This window comes from Monodon monoceros, unplaced genomic scaffold, assembly GCF_005190385.1.
Source record: "Monodon monoceros isolate NGI ecotype Baffin Bay Population unplaced genomic scaffold, NGI_Narwhal_1 Super_Scaffold_18, whole genome shotgun sequence".
In the NCBI taxonomy this organism is placed as follows: domain Eukaryota; kingdom Metazoa; phylum Chordata; class Mammalia; order Artiodactyla; family Monodontidae; genus Monodon; species Monodon monoceros.
Window position 1 is genome coordinate 156088827 of NW_021703774.1, and position 18728 is coordinate 156107554.

General features: G+C 56.8%; 1 protein-coding gene across 9 annotated transcripts in view; it reads left to right on the plus strand.

Moving 5' to 3' along the window:
• Positions 1-245: 245 nt before the first annotated feature.
• The window catches only part of COL16A1 (collagen type XVI alpha 1 chain), a 51138-nt gene continuing 32655 nt past the window's right edge, over positions 246-18728 (plus strand). For 6 of the 9 annotated variants that reach the window (XM_029229690.1, XM_029229692.1, XM_029229695.1 and 3 more), the window contains exons 1-30: positions 247-717; positions 2294-2400; positions 4342-4416; positions 4524-4641; positions 5501-5624; positions 5935-6201; positions 6819-6899; positions 7078-7203; positions 7995-8048; positions 8290-8316; positions 8864-8899; positions 9913-9939; positions 11058-11120; positions 11390-11431; positions 11557-11601; positions 11698-11733; positions 12109-12171; positions 12546-12590; positions 12675-12770; positions 12949-12987; positions 13609-13653; positions 13795-13830; positions 14330-14440; positions 14846-14881; positions 15110-15145; positions 15221-15331; positions 15698-15742; positions 17572-17607; positions 17730-17774; positions 18074-18205. In XM_029229690.1, the coding sequence (XP_029085523.1) occupies positions 2328-2400; positions 4342-4416; positions 4524-4641; positions 5501-5624; positions 5935-6201; positions 6819-6899; positions 7078-7203; positions 7995-8048; positions 8290-8316; positions 8864-8899; positions 9913-9939; positions 11058-11120; positions 11390-11431; positions 11557-11601; positions 11698-11733; positions 12109-12171; positions 12546-12590; positions 12675-12770; positions 12949-12987; positions 13609-13653; positions 13795-13830; positions 14330-14440; positions 14846-14881; positions 15110-15145; positions 15221-15331; positions 15698-15742; positions 17572-17607; positions 17730-17774; positions 18074-18205 (2070 nt within the window). In that variant the 5' untranslated portion in view covers positions 247-717; positions 2294-2327. Of the gene's footprint in view, positions 718-2293; positions 2401-4341; positions 4417-4523; positions 4642-5500; positions 5625-5934; positions 6202-6818; positions 6900-7077; positions 7204-7994; positions 8049-8289; positions 8317-8863; positions 8900-9912; positions 9940-11057; positions 11121-11389; positions 11432-11556; positions 11602-11697; positions 11734-12108; positions 12172-12545; positions 12591-12674; positions 12771-12948; positions 12988-13608; positions 13654-13794; positions 13831-14329; positions 14441-14845; positions 14882-15109; positions 15146-15220; positions 15332-15697; positions 15743-17571; positions 17608-17729; positions 17775-18073; positions 18206-18728 lie in introns of all 9 variants that reach the window. The other 3 variants (XM_029229693.1, XM_029229691.1, XM_029229698.1) reach the window with 3 other exon arrangements.

Consider the following 18728-nt stretch of genomic DNA (forward strand, 5'->3'; position numbering starts at 1 on the left):
AACAGACTAACTGGGAAGGTTAGGCTCAGAAACTGGAAAAAGCTGACCAAGGAGGCTTGGGTAGAGCCACGTCACGGGTGCTGCGGAGCTGGGGAGGAGGGTCTCCATCCTCCCCTCCCCCCAGCCCCGCCACCCTTCTGGAGGCCCAGCGAGGGAAGGGGAAGGGGGTGGCACAGGGGAGGCCCTTCAAGCTCCAGGCCTGGCTCTTAAAGGGCCGGACTCCCCGCCCACCCGCCTGCCGCCAGAGCCCCTTGCAGGGCAACTCCGGGCACGCAGGGTCCCGCCTTGCTCGCTCGCTTACCTGGCGGGGCAAGTGGGAGGGATGGGCTTGGGAGCGCCGCCAGGCCAGGAGTGGGCCTTGCGTCCTGCCGCCTCTGCCACCGCTGGAGACCCCTCTCGGTCCTCCCTCCCTCCTCCTGCCTGGCGGGCGGGTCCAGCTGTGTTCCATTAGCGGCCCTGGCAAGTCCCCAGTCCCCTGGAGCCTCCCCCTCTTCCCCCACCCGGAGTGGCCGGCAGTCCCCGGCAGGCGAGCGGGCATGCGAGCGGGGCAGCATTCAGCCCCAAAAGCTCAGGACAGGGGAAACTGGGGACCCGAGGCCGGCCAGAAGTAATCGAGGACCTTCCAGCGGGTCTGAAGAACCCAGGCCCTGCTTCCCGCGGTTGGCTGCGTTGGGCTGCCTGGATTACACAGTGAGGTGGCGGGGATCCCCAGCCACGGTAAGTGGGGGTGGAGCGGGTTGCCTCGGGCCTCTGGACTGAAGGGCCCCTTCTGCCCCTGACTTGCTGTGTGACCTGGGGCAAGAGGCATCCCCTCTCTGGACCTCAGTCCCCTTCTTTAAAGCAGGATGAGCTCTACCTCCATTGCGGTTCTGACTCTCCCTGCCCCCAGATCTGTGCCTTCATATATGGACGGGGTCATCTCCTTGGAAGCTTCTCTCTTATCCCTGGAGCCCCCTGCTCTGGATGGGGCTAGAGGAGTGAAGTCGAGAGGTCAGGAGCAGGAAGGGGACAGGGAACACATGGAAGTTCACATGCATTCACATGCCTCTCACAGTTGCCAGTCCTTCCACTGACTGGCAGGAGGGGGAGGTCAGGATAGGGTTTGAGAGATAGGATGTGCATGCCACCAGAATGGGGGATGAATAGGGTGGGGGAGCAGTTCTGCCCCAGGAGGAAGGAGATTGGGGTCCTATCTCCAAATATGTTGAGGCTAGGGGTCCTTCCTGCTCTCATTCCCTGTCCAGAGCAGAGGGAGGGGAAACAGAATTCCTTTACAGCTGGAGGGAATGAGGTCAGACTTGCATAAGAACTTCCCGACAGGAGGGCCTATGGAGGGGTAGTCATAGGCTGGCTGTGTGCACGTGTATATGTACTAGCTGGTGTGTCTAGGTGTACCGTGAACATGTGTCTCTGTGACCATGCCTGTGTGCAGGTAGGACTGTATGCACACACGGGCACAAATATGTCTCTGTGTATATGTGCCTGTGTATCTGTGTGTGTCATGCTGACACATGCATGACTGTGTGTGTGAGCGAGCTGCCTGTCTTGGGGGAGGCTGGATGATGTATGGCTCTGCTGGCCGCTTGCTGAGCCCGCATGGATTTATCTGGGCCCATCCATCGGGGTTTAATAAACTAAAAGACGAGCATCCATCAGCAGGGGAGGTTGGCAACAAGGTCCTAAGCCCGTTGACCTGTTCTCCCGTCCACTGCACCCATGGGGGAGGCTTCCTTGGCTCATCAACCCTGTGATGCCTTCCAGGAGACTCAGCCCAGCTGTCAGCCCCTGACCCTGTGGGTGCCAGACAGGGCCGCCTGGCTGAGCTGGATGCGGCTAGCCAGGTGCCAGGCTAGCATATACCAATACAGTGCACAGGTTGATAAAATATTGAAATACTTCCAAGTGTCTTGGCAAATAGCCTCTGCCTCAAGCTTCCTCGCTATCCCGAGTGAGCTGGCCTTCTAGGACCCTCTAGATCTCTCCTCAATCCAGCAACTGTCCACTGACGCAGCCAGATGCCGCCTGGACCTGCTTTCAGCGCTCCAGCCAGCATTCTGCTCTGGCTGGTCGGTGTCCGTGCCATACCGGTGGTTAAATATTTTGAATATCACCTCGGCCCAAATCCTAGCCCAAGGCCTGTGGTTGGGCCTCTGAGGGGGACTGACGCCTGGCTAGACCTCCTGCAACCCCAGTACCAGCACCTGGGCCCCATGGACTGGTTGCTGCTTGCCCACGTGTGGAATTCTGCTCCGTGAGCTCAGGAATCCACCTTCCTGCTCTCTATGGTTTTCAGGTGCTGTGGCTGCGGCCGACTTCTCTGGACCAGGATGTGGGCATCTTGGGCTCCTGGCTTGTGGCTGCTCAGTCTCTGTGTTATCTGCAGCCATGAGGCAGATACAGGTGAGATGACGTGAGGATCAGAGTGCCATAGGCCTGCCATTGCCTCTCTGAGGTGTGGGGTCCTGTGCACGGATGTGACCACGGGCCTGGGTCACGTGGGCATTTATAGGAGAGTCCAGAGGCTGGGCTCAGGGTGGCCTGAGGTGTTTGCACGCATGAGTCAGTGTGAGGTGAGCTAGAGAGGATGTGTGTTTCTGTCTACATATTTGTGTGTCTCTGGGCCTCTCTGCGTTTACATCTCAGAGTTGCTGTGTGCATCTGTACATACTCCTGTGTCTCTGTGTGTGGGAAGAACCACCCACCCTAATACATAAACCCAACCTGTGCCCCAGCTGCTGGTGGGGCCAGCGTGGTGGGCAGGAGCCGGCAGCAAGCTCTCCCTGCTGAGGGAGGCTGCGTATCCCCAAACGGGCCAGGCCTCTCCAGTCCTTGCCCTGGTGGAGAATCCATCTTCCAGCCCACGTGCTCCTCCTCCTCCACGGCGATCTTGGATAAAGGGGCCGCCTCAAGGCCCAGACGCCGGATGGGACAAAGGGTGTAGCTTTCCAGGGCCCAAAGCCAGAGGAAGTTGACCAGGCAACTTGCCCTGCCCTGCTAGGTGCCCTCTGGCTGTGTGTCTGAGCAGAAATAGAACTCCTAGCACCCCAAATCCAGCCAAAAGAGGCAGAAAAACCAAGATGCAGATGTGAGTGGGGTACATGTGACTGTCTGTGGGTTGTGTGTGTACATATGTGTTTTTGCATGTTTGCATATGTGCCTTACTGTCTTCTCCCTCACCGGGTCCCCTGGGGATTGGGGCAGATAATTTCAACATCTGTCAGGAATTTGGGCCCGTTGCCAAGGGGTGAGTCACCCTTTGCTGCTGCTGCTGCTGCTAAAGACAGTGAGAGTTTTTCTGGACAAACCTGGGGGAGAAAGATTCCAGGGGCGGGTCACTGGGCCTAGGAATCTAGGATTCCTTCTTCCCGCCAGGCATCCCAATGCCCAGCTTCTAGGAGCTGCATCCACCGGCTTGTCCCAGCTACCCCATCTCCATTGATTAAAAGGTTTTTTTTTGATTCTAGCCTCCATCTCTCCTGTTGTAGCACTCTCTCATTACTTCTGCTCAATCAGCCCTAGAGAAGAGGCAGGCGCATGGCTGCCTACCTGTCCCTTAAGGGTTTTGGAGACCTGACTAAGCTATCCCCTTCTGCACGAGCCTTTACCCCCTTAATATACCCTGTCTGGAGCCCCAAGGTTCTGGTGGGTCCCTTGAGCTTGTGGTCCACTCAGGCCCTCAGTCTTTTCTCACAGTTTCATAATGTAGTTATCCAGGTGAAAAGTCAATCTGTTGACTCAGACTTGTGTCTGGCCTGCTTGTCTGTTTTGGCTGTGGAAAGTGGAACCCCACCCATTGCTGAGAACATGTGTACCAGCAGCACATGGCATCCCTGGTGGCACAGGCATCTACAACTCACACATGTGCAGACATGTGCATGCACTGGTATATAACACAGTGTGCATGGACCTGACGTTTCCTTGCCCCTGAAGTGCTCCTCTGTCTCCCACTTGGGTGCATGTTGTGGAGGGGGCACATGTATATACACAGCTCCCCACCCCCATCTGAGCTGTAGGCCTGCCCAGAGTTTCTTTCATTCTCTTGCTGGCCTGGCCCCTGACTTGAGGGTCCTAGGGAGATTTGGGTTCTAGGAATTCTGATCTTGCTCTGCTATGAACTTACTTAGTAGCCTTGGGCCAGGCCTCAGTCTTCCCATCTGTGCATTGGCTCCCAGGGTAGCCAGGGTCAGAAGGCAAAAGGTGAAAGCAGCCCCAAGGCAGAGCCTGGGTAAAGATGCAGTGTGGGGAACATGAACTTGCTCCGTCCCAGGTTCCCCAAGAGCCCGGCTGTGCGGTCACCTCAGCCTGAGTCCACCAGATGCCCCACTGCCAATTCTTTTCCAGGGGAGCGGTGCCCACCTTCACAGCAAGAAGGACTCAAGTTGGAACACAGAAGCGACTTATCGACCAACGTGACTGGTGAGTGCTCATCTCATCCTGTCGTCTCCCCTCCACCATCTTCCTGGAGTGGCCAGTACCCCACTCACCTTTCCAGCTGAGCTTGTCATCTGCTGTCTCCCCTAAAGGCTTCAGTCTCATCCGCCGACTCAGCCTCATGAAGATATCTGCCATTAAGAAGATCCGAAACCCCAAGGGACCTCTCATCCTGCGACTGGGAGCGGTCTCAGTCACCCAGCCCGTGCGGTAAAGGCCCCAGTGTGACCGCTGGGAATCAGTACTGACCTTAGCCACACTCCCAGCAACTCTGCATGTGGGGCCTAAGCTCAGGGGCACCCGTGGGTCATTGTATCCTGCTTCCTGTCAGGAGTCAGCCTGGTCTCCACTCCTGGGCCTTGCAGGGCGTGCAGAGAGAAGGGGACTGGCAGGCCCACCCTGTGTCCTTTCCCCAACTCTGGCTAGCAGTGGGTGAGGACAAGTCTGCATCCTGTGGGCACCATGAGGACTCCAGGATGGAGGAGGGAACCTTCAAGAATTGTGTGTGTGTGTGTGTGTGTGTGCGCCCACACGTGTGAAGTCCGAACTCCCACAATCCCTGGGTGGCCTGGCCCCTGTTTACCTCTCCAGCCTCATCTTCCAAAATGTTCCCTTTCTTTCTTGCTGCTCCAGTTGTGCTGAACCTGTTCATCTTTTTTCAGTATTTCTTTCCCTGCCCCAGGCCCGGTTATTCTCCCCAAGGCATCCTGGATTCCTTGGAAGCACTTACCACAATCCTAATGAAATAGTGCAACAGTCATTCTGAGGATCCTTTGTTTATGGCCTTACCTCCCGCATCACCCCGTCAGACTTGAAGGCTCCCTGAGGACAGGCCTCTTCTCTGTGTTTTCACCCCTGTTACCCCCCGCAGCCAGACCCACCACTGGCACATAGTAGGCCCTCAAGAAACATCTGTAGAATGAATGGATGTGTATATGTATGTGTGTGGCAGTTTGGAGGTGTGTGCCTGTGCGTGTGTCGTGTAGGTTCAACAGTCCTGAGGGCCCAGGGTGGGCAGCAGGTGGTCTCTTACCTGAGCCTCAAGGCACCCTCCCTGCTTTACCCCCAGACGTGTATTCCCTCGGGGCCTCCCCAGTGAGTTTGCCCTGGTGCTGACACTACTGCTGAAGAAACACACCCACCAGAATACGTGGTATTTGTTTCAAGTGACCGATGGAAATGGGTACCCGCAGGTGAGCCCGCCCCCCCGCTCCACCCCCATTGCTCTTGGCCATCGAGCAGTACCAGTCCATACCAGCTTCTGTCCCAGATTGTGATTTCTGGGGCCTCCCTGCTCTATCCCAGTGCCCACCCTCAAGGCCACCCCCACCCCACCTATCCCATCCTCTTAGGAGGTATTGCTCTGTGACCCCAGCCAGCTTTCGTCCCTTTCTGGGCCTCAGTTTCCCCTCCTGTGAAATGAGCTTGAGAGCCCTTACCTTTGTCATGCTGTGGCTTGGGGGGCTCTGATTCTCTGTCCTTGCCTTTCCCAATTCCACACAGATTTCCCTGGAAGTCAACAGCCAAGAGCAGAGCCTGGAGTTCCGGGCCCGGGGCCAAGATGGCGACTTTGTGTCCTGCATCTTCTCAGTGCCCCAGCTCTTTGACCTGCGTTGGCACAAGCTGGTGCTGAGCGTGGCTGAACGCGTAGCCTCTGTGCATGTGGACTGCACATCAGTCTCCTCCCGGCCTCTGGGGCCCTGGCGACCCATGCAGCCTGTGGGCCATGTTTTTCTGGGCTTAGATGCTGAGCAGGGCAAACCTGTCTCGGTGAGTGCTAGGTCAGGCTTGGACTCTGCTCCTACTTTCTGGGAGCCTGAGTGAGCTCCCGGGAACCTATATCTGACCAGGGCTTTCCCTTGCTCAGAATCCTCTCATGGCTCCCCACTGACCTCCAGATGCAGCCTGAACGTATTAACCTGGCATTCAAGGTCTTTCATGATCTGGTCCCTATAAATGACTGCAGCAGCATCTTCTGTTCCATCTTTCCATGCAGCTTTTGCTCTGGTTGATTCCATCCCAGACATCCATCTCACTTAATACTTTCACACCACCAGCCTTTGCCTATGCTGTTACCTCTGCCTGGAATGCTTTTCCTTGTATACCTACCTGCTGAATATCTACTGGTCCTAAGGCCCAGCTTGAATGAAATCTCCTCTTCCCCTCTTCCTCTGGGCCAAAGCGAACATTTCTCCCCCCTCTCCCTCTTTCTTTCGCGTATGGTTTTGTTTTGCTTTTTGTGACAGCTGTATTCTTGATGGTCTCCCAGGCCAGACTGGAAACCTTCTGAGGGCAAACTCTGGGATGGAGCCATCTCTGTGCCTCATTAGGGGCCAGAACTCAGAGCTATTTGCTAGAATGAAGTGACACTTGTGTGTCCCCTGCAGTTTGACCTTCAGCAGGCACATATCTACTGTGACCCGGATCTTGTGCTGGAGGAGGGCTGCTGTGAGATTTTGCCGGGAGGGGTGAGTGGCCTGGCCCCAGCACAGCTGGGAGGGGTTGGGGCACTGTCCAGGGACACAGTGTGCTGGAGACGGAGGACCAGGAAGGCGATGCCTAGAGATCTTAGGATGATGAGTGGGTGAAGTGGGGGGGGGTGTCTGCCTTCTGTACTGACCCCAACCCTTCCCCCACACTGGGCAGTGTCCCCCAGAGACCTCCAAGGCCCGCCGGGACACGCAGAGCAATGAGCTCATCGAGATCAATCCACAGACTGAGGGCAAGGTCTACACCCGCTGCTTCTGCCTGGAGGAGCCGCAAAACAGCAAGGTGGGTAGGCAGGGCAGGCAGACGTGGGCATAGACAGGCACAAGTGGGCCTGCCCCTCCCCTGACCTGACTGGGGCCTGCCCCCAGGGTCAGTTGACCATGTGCCCCGAGGCAGGGAGGGCACTGGAAGCCCTGCTTCTTTGCTTCCCACCCCTATCGGATTCTGGTAGGCAGAGAGACAGCCCACTGTAATACCCTGTGCCTGCCTGCCTGCTGGCATTGAGAGTTGTGCCCATCTAGCTCTGGTACTACCCACACCCTCACTGGTACCGTCCCAGACCCTAGTGAGGGAAGGACCAGGCTGGCACCCAAAGGCAGTTTCTCCAGGACAGGGATATCTGGGGTCAGAGGCCAGGTGCCACACTGCTTGCCTTGGGGCTCACTCATCGTCCTGGGCTCAGCCCGGGCAAGTGCCAGGCTGGTTCCATGGCCAGCTGCCCTGCCCGCTTTAGGTTCTTCAGGGGCGGCAGGGAAGCCCAGTGCCTCCCGTAGCCCCACACCGTGGCAGGGCAGCCTCCCTGCCCGCCGGGCATCTTGCCCAGCTTTTGGCTGCAGGAACACAGGATCCCATTGATTCGTGGTCTTGTTTTCTCCGACATCACGTGGGTGGGGTGAAAAGGAAGGGGGGGGCCTGTTGGGGTGCCAGGGGCCTGAGCAGGCTCTTGATGACCTGGGAGCTGCCGGATGTCAGGCTGAGGCATCCTGAGGGCCCCCCTGCCTGTGGGCCCCTGTCTAGTGTGGGCCCCAGAACTGCCCCCTCCTCAAGATTCCCCCCTTATTCTGTCTGCTCAGGTGGACGCCCAGCTGACGGGAAGAATCAGCCAGGAGGCAGAGAGCGAAACAAAGGTAGAGACAGTGCGTGGGCGAGACTCTCGGCCCATGCTCTTCCCACCTGCCCCCACTCTCCTGGACAGAGCTTAGGATTTGTAGGTGCCAGCTCTGAGAAGGAAGGATGAACGGGAGCGAGACAGACCGTACCTGGCACTATCTAGGACACCTGCTTCTGGTGGTTCTTGGGTAGGGGTGTTGGAAGCAGTGCTTTGTCCCCTCCATTCCCCACCCATTCTCATGCCCTCCCTCTTCCCAGGTCCACCAGGAGACAGCAGTGGATGAGGTAAGCCTCCCATCTAGACTGGCAAAAAGAGCTTGGTTGGAAAGGTGCCAGCATGAGCCCTTCGGACAAGGTTTTGGTGCCCTGGAGCCTGGGCATGGGGGTGTGGGATGACCACACAGCTCCCAGCATTCCTTGGGGACCTGTTGCTGGACCCTGTCTGCCTGCTGCTTCTCCTTAGGAGCGGGGTGTTCAGCCCTGGACACTCCTGCTGAGTTGGCAGCAAATGGCCACGGATATCTTGGAGAGAGCCCAGGCCTTGGCCATGGGACCCTGGATTCTGGGCCTCACTCTGCTCCAGCATGCTGTGTGACCCAGGGCCCACTGCTATTCCTCTCTGGGCTTCAGTTTCCTCATCTGAGAAATGGCTTGGCTCTGGGTCGGTGGCAGTTGAGGGGCGAGGCCTGTTTGGCAGGGTTTCCATCTTTATGCTCCTCAGCTCCACCCAGACACCTGTGATGCTCTTGGTGTGTGTAAGGGGGCCAGTGGGGTGGAGAGGGCTGGTCCTGGGCTCGCAGACCTGACCTCCAGGCCCATTCTTCCTTTTCAGTGCCCACCCTGTGTCCATGGTGCCCGGGAGAGCAATGTGAGTGAAGAGAGAGTGTGCTGGGTGGGGTGGACGGGGCCTGGGAGTGGGCGTTGCCTAGAGGTTGGCTTGGCGGCTTCCTGGTTCAGGACAAGGGGGTCTTTGTGCACTTTCACACTCTCTGCCTGCCCACTCCCCAGAGCTGGGTTTGACCCACACCCGCAGTCCCACCAAGCCAGGGCCCCAGGGAAGGAAGCCTCATGCAATGTATTGGGCTCCAGGTGGAATGGGGCCGGGGTGGCGGCTGGCAGAATCAGAGCCTTGGTTGCTGATCCCAGCTTGGCACTCCCCACAAGGACTCAGGCCTGCTCTGCTTGGAAGTCTTACCATGTCATCTTAGAGGCAGAGAAGGGGAAGGGCTGGCTCAGCCCAGCATGGCCCCCCAAACCACGTGTTGGCTCAGGGCCTCCCCTCCTATCCCTCTCTAGCTGGTCCTGGCCCATCCTCCCTCTGGGGTCCAGAAGGACAAGGGAAAGGGGCTCAGTGCGAGCCCAGCTGGTACCCAACTGCGTCTCTTCCGTGGGCAGTATGAGTCACCACTTTCCCACAGCCTGACATTCTGCGTTGACATTCTGCATTGATCCACAAAGGGCACAGCCCCCGCTCCCCTCGGCTCTAAGCCCCTGGCCTTGGGGGACATCAGGAAGTACCCCCTCTGCTGACCTCCCCTGTTTCCGTCCTGTCCTCCACCAAATCCAGTAAAGCTGATGGTTCCCAGATATGCAGGGGTTACCATGGCAACCGAGCAGCCATGTTATCCTAGCAACTGCGGGGTAGAGCTAGCCAAAGCCAGGCAGGTTAGAGAAGGTAGGTCAAACGCCTCCGTAAGTTTGACAGCTTTGGGAAATAAAATCAGCATGCTGGTTGGCCTGGGAGACATAGCAGGGGCTGGGGTTTGGGCTGTTGGTTCAGCCACCCCTGTGTGACCCTGGCTAAATTTCTTGCCCTCTCTGGGCCTCTGTTTCCCTCTCCCTCCCTGAGATGATTGCATCCTCTCTCATCTGTCCCCTCAGGTCACAATTGGTCCCTCTGGCCCCCAGGTGAGTCCCAGATGGAGAACAGGCCACCTCTGCCCTCTTCAGTGATGCTAGTCCATCTCATGGCATGTGGCCCCTTGGCTGTGTGTATATATCAGGGCTACCCAAGCCTGCATATATGTGGGGTGATTAGATGTGTGTGTGTGTGTGTGTGTGTGTGTGTGTGTGTTGGAGACAGTAGGGGGTTGTGTGGATGTGAGGATGTTAAGAACTGCCCTTTTCTGAGGTCCTACTGTGCACCAGGCACTGGGTTACCCATTGACACCATGACCTTCCTGAACCCCCTCAGGCATCTTGCAGGGTGGGTACTATCATTTTATTTCAGGGAAAACCGAGGCCCAGCTGTGCCCACATGGGTGACTGGTGTGATTTTGTGTGTGTGTGTCTATGTGTGTGTGTGTGTGACTATGTGCATTTCTGGATACATGTTTGCACATGTGCAGGGGGGTGAACCCATATACCTGTGGGCCTGACAGGATCACAGAGCTTGTGGGTGATGTGCAAATGTGAGATTGCACACTTCTGTGTGCCTGTGAGTATATAATGTCATTCTTGGAGCCACCTCCACGTGCGTGCTAAGTGGTGCACACTTTACCTGCAGTGTCACATTTCTTCCTCACCGCAGCCCCTTGAGGTAGGTGCTGACATGAATCCCATTTTATTGAAGAAGAAACTGAGGTTCAGACAGTTCACATAACTTGCCCTGAGACACATGCTTGTAAGCGGTGGAGGTAGGATTTGAACTCGGGCAGCCTGACACTCACCATCATGGGTGTCTTCCACTGCACATGTGTGTGTCCACGCATATGTGTCCCTGTGCCCCTGGGTGTGCTGTGTGTGAGCTAGCATGCTTGGGTTGGAGTGTGGGAGAAGAGATATCTTCTGCTTGAAACTACGGATTTGCCAAATATGGTCTTTTGGGGTGGGAGGGACAGGCGGATGAATGCGTATGGAATCCATATGCTGTGTGCGTGGGGGCGGGGGGGGGGTTGGGGGCAGGGCTGTGCTCATTTACACACCCGTGTGTGGTGGATGCGTGGAGAAGACCAGGATGGGGAGAGCTTCTTCAAGGCTCTCATGTGCTCCTCTGGTCCCAGCCCTTGCTTTGGTCTCATCCACAGAGACGGAAAGGTGAGCAGGGCCTGCCTGGTCCATCAGGACCCAAGGGAGAGAAGGGAGCCCGGGTAAGTGCCCCGGCCATGTCCACGGCAGAACGTTCCCACCTGTGCCCTGGGGTTGGGCTGGAATGTGAGCCATCATCCCATCATCTCAGATGGAAACCTGCAGCCTGGTCCAAACAGGGGATGAGGGACAGGGTCTCTCTAGGGGTTAGTGTGTGGAAACCTGTATCCTCTAGGGGCACCTGCGACTATGGGATTCTTGGGCCCATCCTCCTCAAAACAGGTCTAGGATGGCTCCCCTAGGAGGCTGATCCCTTGCTCCCTACCTCTAGGGCAATGACTGTGTTCGAATCTCCCCGGACGCCCCGCTTCAGGTAAGGCCTGGAGGAGAGGCCTGCTTTAGGGCCAATATGGGGTCAGCCCCTGAGGAAGGGGCTGTGCCCTCAGAGCCCATGGGGGTGACCCTGGGCCCCTCTCAACACCTTATCTCCCTGTTCAGTGTGCAGAAGGCCCAAAGGGAGAGAAGGGGGAGTCGGGAGCCTTGGTGAGTATGGGACCAGAGACAGGGCAGGGCAGCGGGGTCCTGGCCAGCCTCCCCCTCCTTTCCTCACCTCTCTTTTGTGTCCCCTCCTTATCTCAGGGACCCTCAGGACTCCCCGGCTCCACAGGCCAGAAGGTAATGGGCCAGGATTTTGAGGGGTGGGTGCCAGGGAGGTCTGCGAACCCTACAGACAGGAGGAGGGAGGTGTCCAAAGTCATCCTAGGGGATGGTGTCATTGGGCCCAGAGCTGGTAGTACTCCCGAAGCCTCCCAGTCCTCCTGCCTTGTCCAAATTCCTGCCAGACCTGGAGAGAAAAGCCACAGACTCCCTGAGCAAGTGGCCTGGCTGGTGGCAGTTCTTCCTGTTGTCTCCCCTCCTGTGAAGCCATTTCATCTCTGGGGAGGCTGAGACCACAGATCTAGAAAGCAGTTTTCCCTCCCCAGATGGAGCAGTCCTGGCTCTTCTAGCCCCTTCTCTCAGCCCCAGTCACTTTGCCTCTTCCTTCTTCAGGGCCAGAAAGGCGACAAGGGAGACGGAGGCATCAAGGGCTCTCCAGGAAAGCCAGGCCGAGATGTACGGTGCTTGGGACCCTTCCTCAGCACGATCCCCACATCCCTCAGCACGTGGTCCTGAAATGCTGGACTATAAGCTTCGGAATCTAACCCACTACTCTGCTCAGACAGAACAGAGACCCAGGGAGGGGAGAACTGTGCCCCAGGAGGGGGCAGAAAAGGGCCTGACCCTGGGCATCCTGACTCCCAGCCTAGGAGCCCCTGACCTCCAATGTCCTGACGTTAGCATCTAATGACCTCGGGGCACTGGGTGAAGTCAGGCTTTGGGACAGGGCAGGGAGGGTGGGCAGCTGGGTATTTACACGTCCCAGCGGGGCTGCTGTCCCTGGGAGGTGCCAGGCCTCAGCCATTCTTAGACCCTCCCCCTGCCCACAGGGCCGGCCAGGAGAGATCTGTGTCATGGGGCCCAAAGGGCAGAAGGTGAGTGTGGGTGTCTGAGGGGTGAAGAGTGGGTGATGGGGCTGAGGCGGTAGCTCTTTCATAACCACCTTCTTTCTGTGCCAGGGAGACCCTGGCTTTGTTGGGCCTGAGGGGCTGGCGGGAGAGCCTGGGCCCCCTGGCCTCCCTGGGCCCGCTGGGATAGGACTTCCTGGGACCCCGGTGAGTACCCCTTGCCCCTTCTGCCCTCCTTTCCTCAGAGACCCTTCTCCCTCCTGGCCAGGGGTGGGGAGGTAAGGCTTGGTCCCAGGGGGCCTGGTTGGGGGAAAGGGCCAGAGTGGATCTCACTGTAATGTGAGGGCCCTGGGGAGCCCCTGCCTGACCCTGTTTCTGCCCTCAGGGGGACCCAGGTGGCCCTCCAGGCCCCAAGGGAGACAAGGTAAGTGCAAGCAGGAACAGGGGCACATGCGGGAGGCGCCCTGCTTAGTGGGAGGAGAGAGGAGAATGGGGCCGGGGTGGCCGGGGCAGCAGGGACAGCAGCAGGGAGGAGGGAGGTGGCCGGCATGTTGGGGAAGGGGCTAGGGGGCTGGGCCCCGCAGTGGGCAGTGTCCCCATCCCAGTGCTTGCTGACGTGGAAGCCTTGGCCTGGGTTGCAGGCACAGGGACGGGCAGGCCTAAGTCTGGTAATGACCGGAGTGGCCTAATTAGAGGGCCCAAGCTCATTTTAGGGCCCTATGCCTTGACAAGCAGAAAGCCCTGGAAATGTCTTTCTGCTGTGGTTCCTCTGGGGTCACCCGTGTCACCTCCAAACGTGCTGCACTGGGGAAGGGGCACATAGAGGCCTCATGTTCTCCCTTCCTTTGCAACCAGAAGGACTTGGGTTAGACATGGAGAAGGACAGGCAACAGGAAGGGAGTGTTTGTTGACAAAACCGACTGAGAGGAGATGGGAGATTTGGCGAGATTGTCCTGCTGTCCAGAGAGGGAACTGGATGGCAAAGGGGTGCATGGGCTGAGGTCACGGCCAGAAGCCTCCCCCTTAACCCTTCTTCTGACCACAGGGCAGCTCCGGAGTGCCGGGAAAGGAAGGTCCTGGTGGGAAACCTGTGAGTGACCCCAATCTGGTGGGGGAGGGGAGCTGCTGCCCACCGTGCCCAGGCCTCGTCTACCAAGTCCTCCAGAGAGAGAGGGGCTAGGTCCTCGGGCCCTCTCTGCTGTGGCACTAACGCTCACTGCTTCTCCAACAGGGGAAGCCAGGGGTTCCAGGGCTGAAGGGAGAGAAGGTGAGTCCCAGGCTTGGTTTCCCCAGGTTGGGATGGGAGGGCAAGCCTCTCTCTGAAGGTGACACTGAGCATCAAGGGCGCTGGGCCTGGGACCCTCCTCGGGGGACCCCCACCCCTTCTTTGTTCCTGTGATGTGCGTGTGATTACTAAAGGGCCTGGCTTTGGAGTTACACAGACAGGTTCAAGTCCCACCTCGACCACGCACACGAACACAGCAAGTCAATGAGCTTTTCCCTTTGCCCAAGTTGCCATACTTCTAAATGGGACACAGTGATTTCTTATGGCTTGTTGTGAGGATGTAGTTTTTTTTTTTTTCTTTTGAGGATGTAGTTTTTGATGTCCAGGAATCGTAAGCTGAATGAATGAGTCGGTTGAACGGAAAGCCCCCTCAGTGTTCCAGCTGTCCACTTGGCCCTGGCCCACCCCATGCCTAGAGCTCCTTGTCTTTCCCAGGGTCTTAGCCCCAACTTGTCCATTCATGCTCTCTCCCTTCTGCTAGGGTGACCCCTGCGAAGTGTGCCCAGCGCTGCCTGAAGGGTTCCAGAACTTTGTGGGGCTCCCTGGAAAGCCAGGGCCCAAGGGAGAACCGGGTGTTCCTGCACCAGCCAGGGTGAGTGCCCAGGGTGGCCCTTGTGGGACTCCACCAAAAAAACCAGGGGGCATAATCATAGAGAGGAGTTGGGCAGAGGGGCTGGAAACTTCTCATGGCCATAGAGACAGTGTGGGCAGAGTCTAGGCTCTCAGCTCCATGGGGGTGGGGGCTGAACCATAGAGTTTAGGGCTGGGCTAGAAGGCTACCCCAGGTCTCCATGGCAACCAACCAGGGTTCTCCCAGCCAAAGCTTAAGATGCCTTTTGGGCAAGCTGGGGTGGAGCCAACCCTTATAGTGAGTGAGATTGTGCCCTCCTCCTGGGATTGGGTATTGGTTGGAGGTGGAGGAAAGGAGCGGGCAGGGCTGGGTTATGGTCCTGGCCTGGACTCTGTACCCCACTCCCTCACAGACCCTTTTTTTCAGCAGGGCCTGGGAGCTGGTGGACAAAAGGGTGATCGGGTATGTACCGGCACTTCTGGCGGGGTAGCTTAGCCTGGCCTCATTTCCTCCATCTGTCACATGGGTTGATGAGCCCCGGCTCTGGGGTGCTGACCTTGAATCCCCTGGGACCCCTGGGTGTTTGAAGCATTTGTGGTGTGTGACATTGCTGTCCTCATATATGGCTAGGAAATTTGGGGTGCCCCAACATACCCAGTCTCTCAGCCCATAAACCTTTTCTCCCTGCAGGGTGACCCTGGCATCCAAGGCCTCAAAGGAGAAAAGGTGAGGGACCCGGTTCTCTGGCTGGCGCCTTCTGACTACTGGGAGCCTTTCTGATCCCTTTTCTTCCTTCCGCAGGGGGAGTCCTGCTTGTCCTGCAGCTCAGCCATAGCAGCCCAACATCTTGGGCCCTCTATAGGGCCCAAAGGAGATGTGGGCCCTCCTGGCCTCGGTTTGCCTGGCCTTCCGGTGAGTGACTGCTGCCTCCTAGCCAGGCCAGGCCAGGCCAGGCCAGCCCATCTTTGCCACACTGGTGGCCTCCCTGGCTCCTTAGGCTCTGGGTCTCAAGGCAGAGACCAGGAGGGAGGCCCTGAGGCAGGTTCTCCAGGCCTGTAGCCCGGTGTCTCCCTCCACCCTTGCACTGCCCCGGGACTCCCTCTTAGAACCTCTGAGTGCCCATCTGTATAACAGAGGTAGTTGTCCAGCTACCTGCAGGGTTGTGGGATTTGTAATTCTGAGCTGGCCTTTCTCTTTCTGGGTGGACACTGGGACCCATGGAGTCTTGGAGGGATGGGAGTGGGGGGGATGCAGTGACGTGACTTGATTGTTTTTCAGGGGAAAGTTGGGGCTCCAGGGCCAACAGGGCTGAAAGGAGAGAAGGTGAGACCTGGTTAGATGTCAGGAACACCAGGGTCTTCTTGGCCGGGAGGCAGGGGAGGGGGTCCCTGGACGGGGAATAGGGACAACATAGATAAGAGATCAAACTGTAAATCCACAGGGAAAGAAATTCATCAGTGTTTTGCAGACTGGAGTCAAAGAATTGATTTCTGAGAGCCCGCATGTTCTCCAAGAAAGTTCCTTAGTGTTGTATTTTTAATTTACTGATAATCCAAAACAATTAAGTACATTCAAGACTACCTTATAATAAAATAATAATAACCCTTCTTTACCACTTACTTTGTGCCGAGCAGCATTCCAAGGGCTTGTAGGTGTATTGACTTGTTTCCTCCTCCCAAAACCTCATGGGGTAGGTACTCCATTATTCCCATTTTATGGATGAGGAAACAGAGGTCCAGAAAGGCCAAGTAAATTGCTCAAAGTCACATGGGTGTTTGGGTGCAGACCTGGGATTTGAGTCCAGGGAACGTGGTTCCAGAGTTGGTCATCTTCCCTACTCGGCTGAGTTACTCGATTTCAGTGCCATGTGAACGTTTGTATTTGTGGTTGCATTGGAGACAAATGACAGCGTTGAACTAATAATGCAGGACGTTCAGACTCCGCTCTACCAGGCAAATCGCGCCTGTCATTTCTCAGATGGAGCTTTGTGCTCCCGCCCCACACTTGTTTACTCTTCCGGTCCCCCCATCTCTGTAAATGGCATATACCGAGTTCCTCAAACCTCCTCAAACCCCAAACGGTGCAGCATCCTTGATTCCTCCCATCTCCACATCATCTCCTCCATTTGACAGTTCTGCCACAGCACCTCTCTCAACTCCACCTGCTTTGCTCACCTCCACGACCGCCACTTCATCTGGGTCCCATCATCTCTCACTGGGATGGTGGCAGCAGCCCCTTAGCTGGCCTGCCTGTGGCCGCTGCAGCTCTTAAACTTTTTCATCCAGTAGCTAATGGGGCTTTGTTAAAAAAGAAAAGAAAAGAACAAAACAAAACAAAACCCTCAGGTTACATTATTTCCTTGCTTAAAATACTTCTATGACTCGACTTTGTACTGAAGGCCTTCTATGCCTAACAAGACCCTGGACACCTGGCCCTGCCTGCCTTGAAGGTTCATCTGGTTTTCCTCTCCCCACTTCCTGTGCCTTAGATGTGCTGCCCTCCTTACTTTCTGGAATATGTCAAGAATGTTCCCATCTCTTAGATTTTGTACTTGTGGCTCCCACTGTCTAGAACGTTTTTCCTCTCTACCTCCCCCTGTTGTTTCGTTGGTTGGCCTTTGTCTCGTCTTTCTGATAATAATTGTAGTTAACACTTCCCAGACCATCCTGTCTAAAATGGCTTCCCCCGCCTACTTTGTCTCATCACCCTGTTTATTTCCTTCACAGCACTCATCGCTATTCAGTTACAATTATTTAAAAGTTCTTGGTGTCCCTGCAAGGGTGTAAGCTCCACAAGTGTGTTTGTCTGTGCTGTTCACTGCTACCCAGTGGCACCTCGCTGAGTGCGCAGTGTGTACAGGCATCCAGCGAGTGACTGTTGGATAAATGAATTCGTGATCTTTGCGTGCTGGGCCAGAGCTGAGGTTGGGGCTGGGATTCTGCAGAGTGAGGCTGGGGACGGAAACAGGCTGGCCACACACTCCCCTGCGGACCTTGGGGACATCCCTTTCCCTCTCTGGGTCTCAGTTTCCCTAGCCAGGAAATGAGGGGGGTAGCTGGGGGCCCCAAGGGGTTATTTGTGTCGTTTGGGGTTTGGGAATGGCCTAGAGTGGCCTCCTCACTTTGGCCCTGTGCTCTCTGCTTTGCTCTCAGGGTAATTTCGGGGAGGCAGGGCCAGCCGGCGGCCTGGTAAGTGAGCTTTGGATGCCAACGGCTCTGGGGAGAAGGGCAAGGTGGGACGCGGGGAGATGAGAGGCCCCGGCACGGCCCAGGCAGACGCTGGGCATCACACACGGCTTCTTATCACACAGGGGCCTCCAGGGCCAGTGGGACCCACAGGCATCAAGGGGGAGAAGGTAAGTTGAAGACGTTTCCCGCGCCGCAGCCAGTGCCAGCTTCCCAAACACACGCTTATCCTGCTCTACTTCAAACCCTCCGAGGCTCCCCACTGCCTGAGGGTAACATCTGATTCCTTAGCATGATGTCAGGACCCCTGAGGCCTTGGCCCCCACCTTCGTTTCTTACCTGTTTTCCCACAATGTCTCCTGAGATATCCCTTGGCAAGCACAGGTGCTATGTCAGGCCGGGCTACATTCCCCAGCCCCAGATTCCAAACCTGCCTGGGGTCCCCCAACTCTGTGTCCTTGCTTGGCAGGGGGAGCCTTGTGAGTCATGCAGAGCCCTGTCCAAGCACCAGGATGGGGACAGCCACGTGGTGGCCTTGCCTGGGCCTCCCGGAGAGAAGGGGGAGCCTGGGCATCCAGGCTTTGGCCTGCCAGGAAAACAGGTGAGTTCTGGGGCCTGTGGAGGTGGGATACAGGCAGGGCTTAAGGGGGACAGGGGCTGCCTGGGTCTCTAGGCTCCCTGTGCAGTGGGGAGTAGGTGAGAGTGTGTGGAGGGGTCAGTGCCTCTGTCCCCAGAGGCAGCTGGCCTGACAGGCCTCTGCCCTTCGTCCTGGGACACAGCATGGCCGGCTGTGCAGAAAGACCACCAACCTGGAACCAGGTGGACCTGGGTTCGAAGTCCAGATCTGCCTTTTCCTAGCCCTTTGGCTTGAGCCAGTTACTTCCCCTCTCTGTGCCTCTGTTTCCTATGCACGGTGTTGTTGTAAAGCCTGGAACGATGTGTGTGAAGAACTTAGCAGCACATAATAGGCATTCAAGAAATGATAATTACCACCGTGGCGATTATTATTGTTACTGCTTTACTAATAGCAGCGAATGCTGACATAGCGTACTTCACGAGCCATGCACTGTTTCATGTGTATCAGCTGTATCAGCTAACCTCACAAGAACCCTACGAGGGAGAAG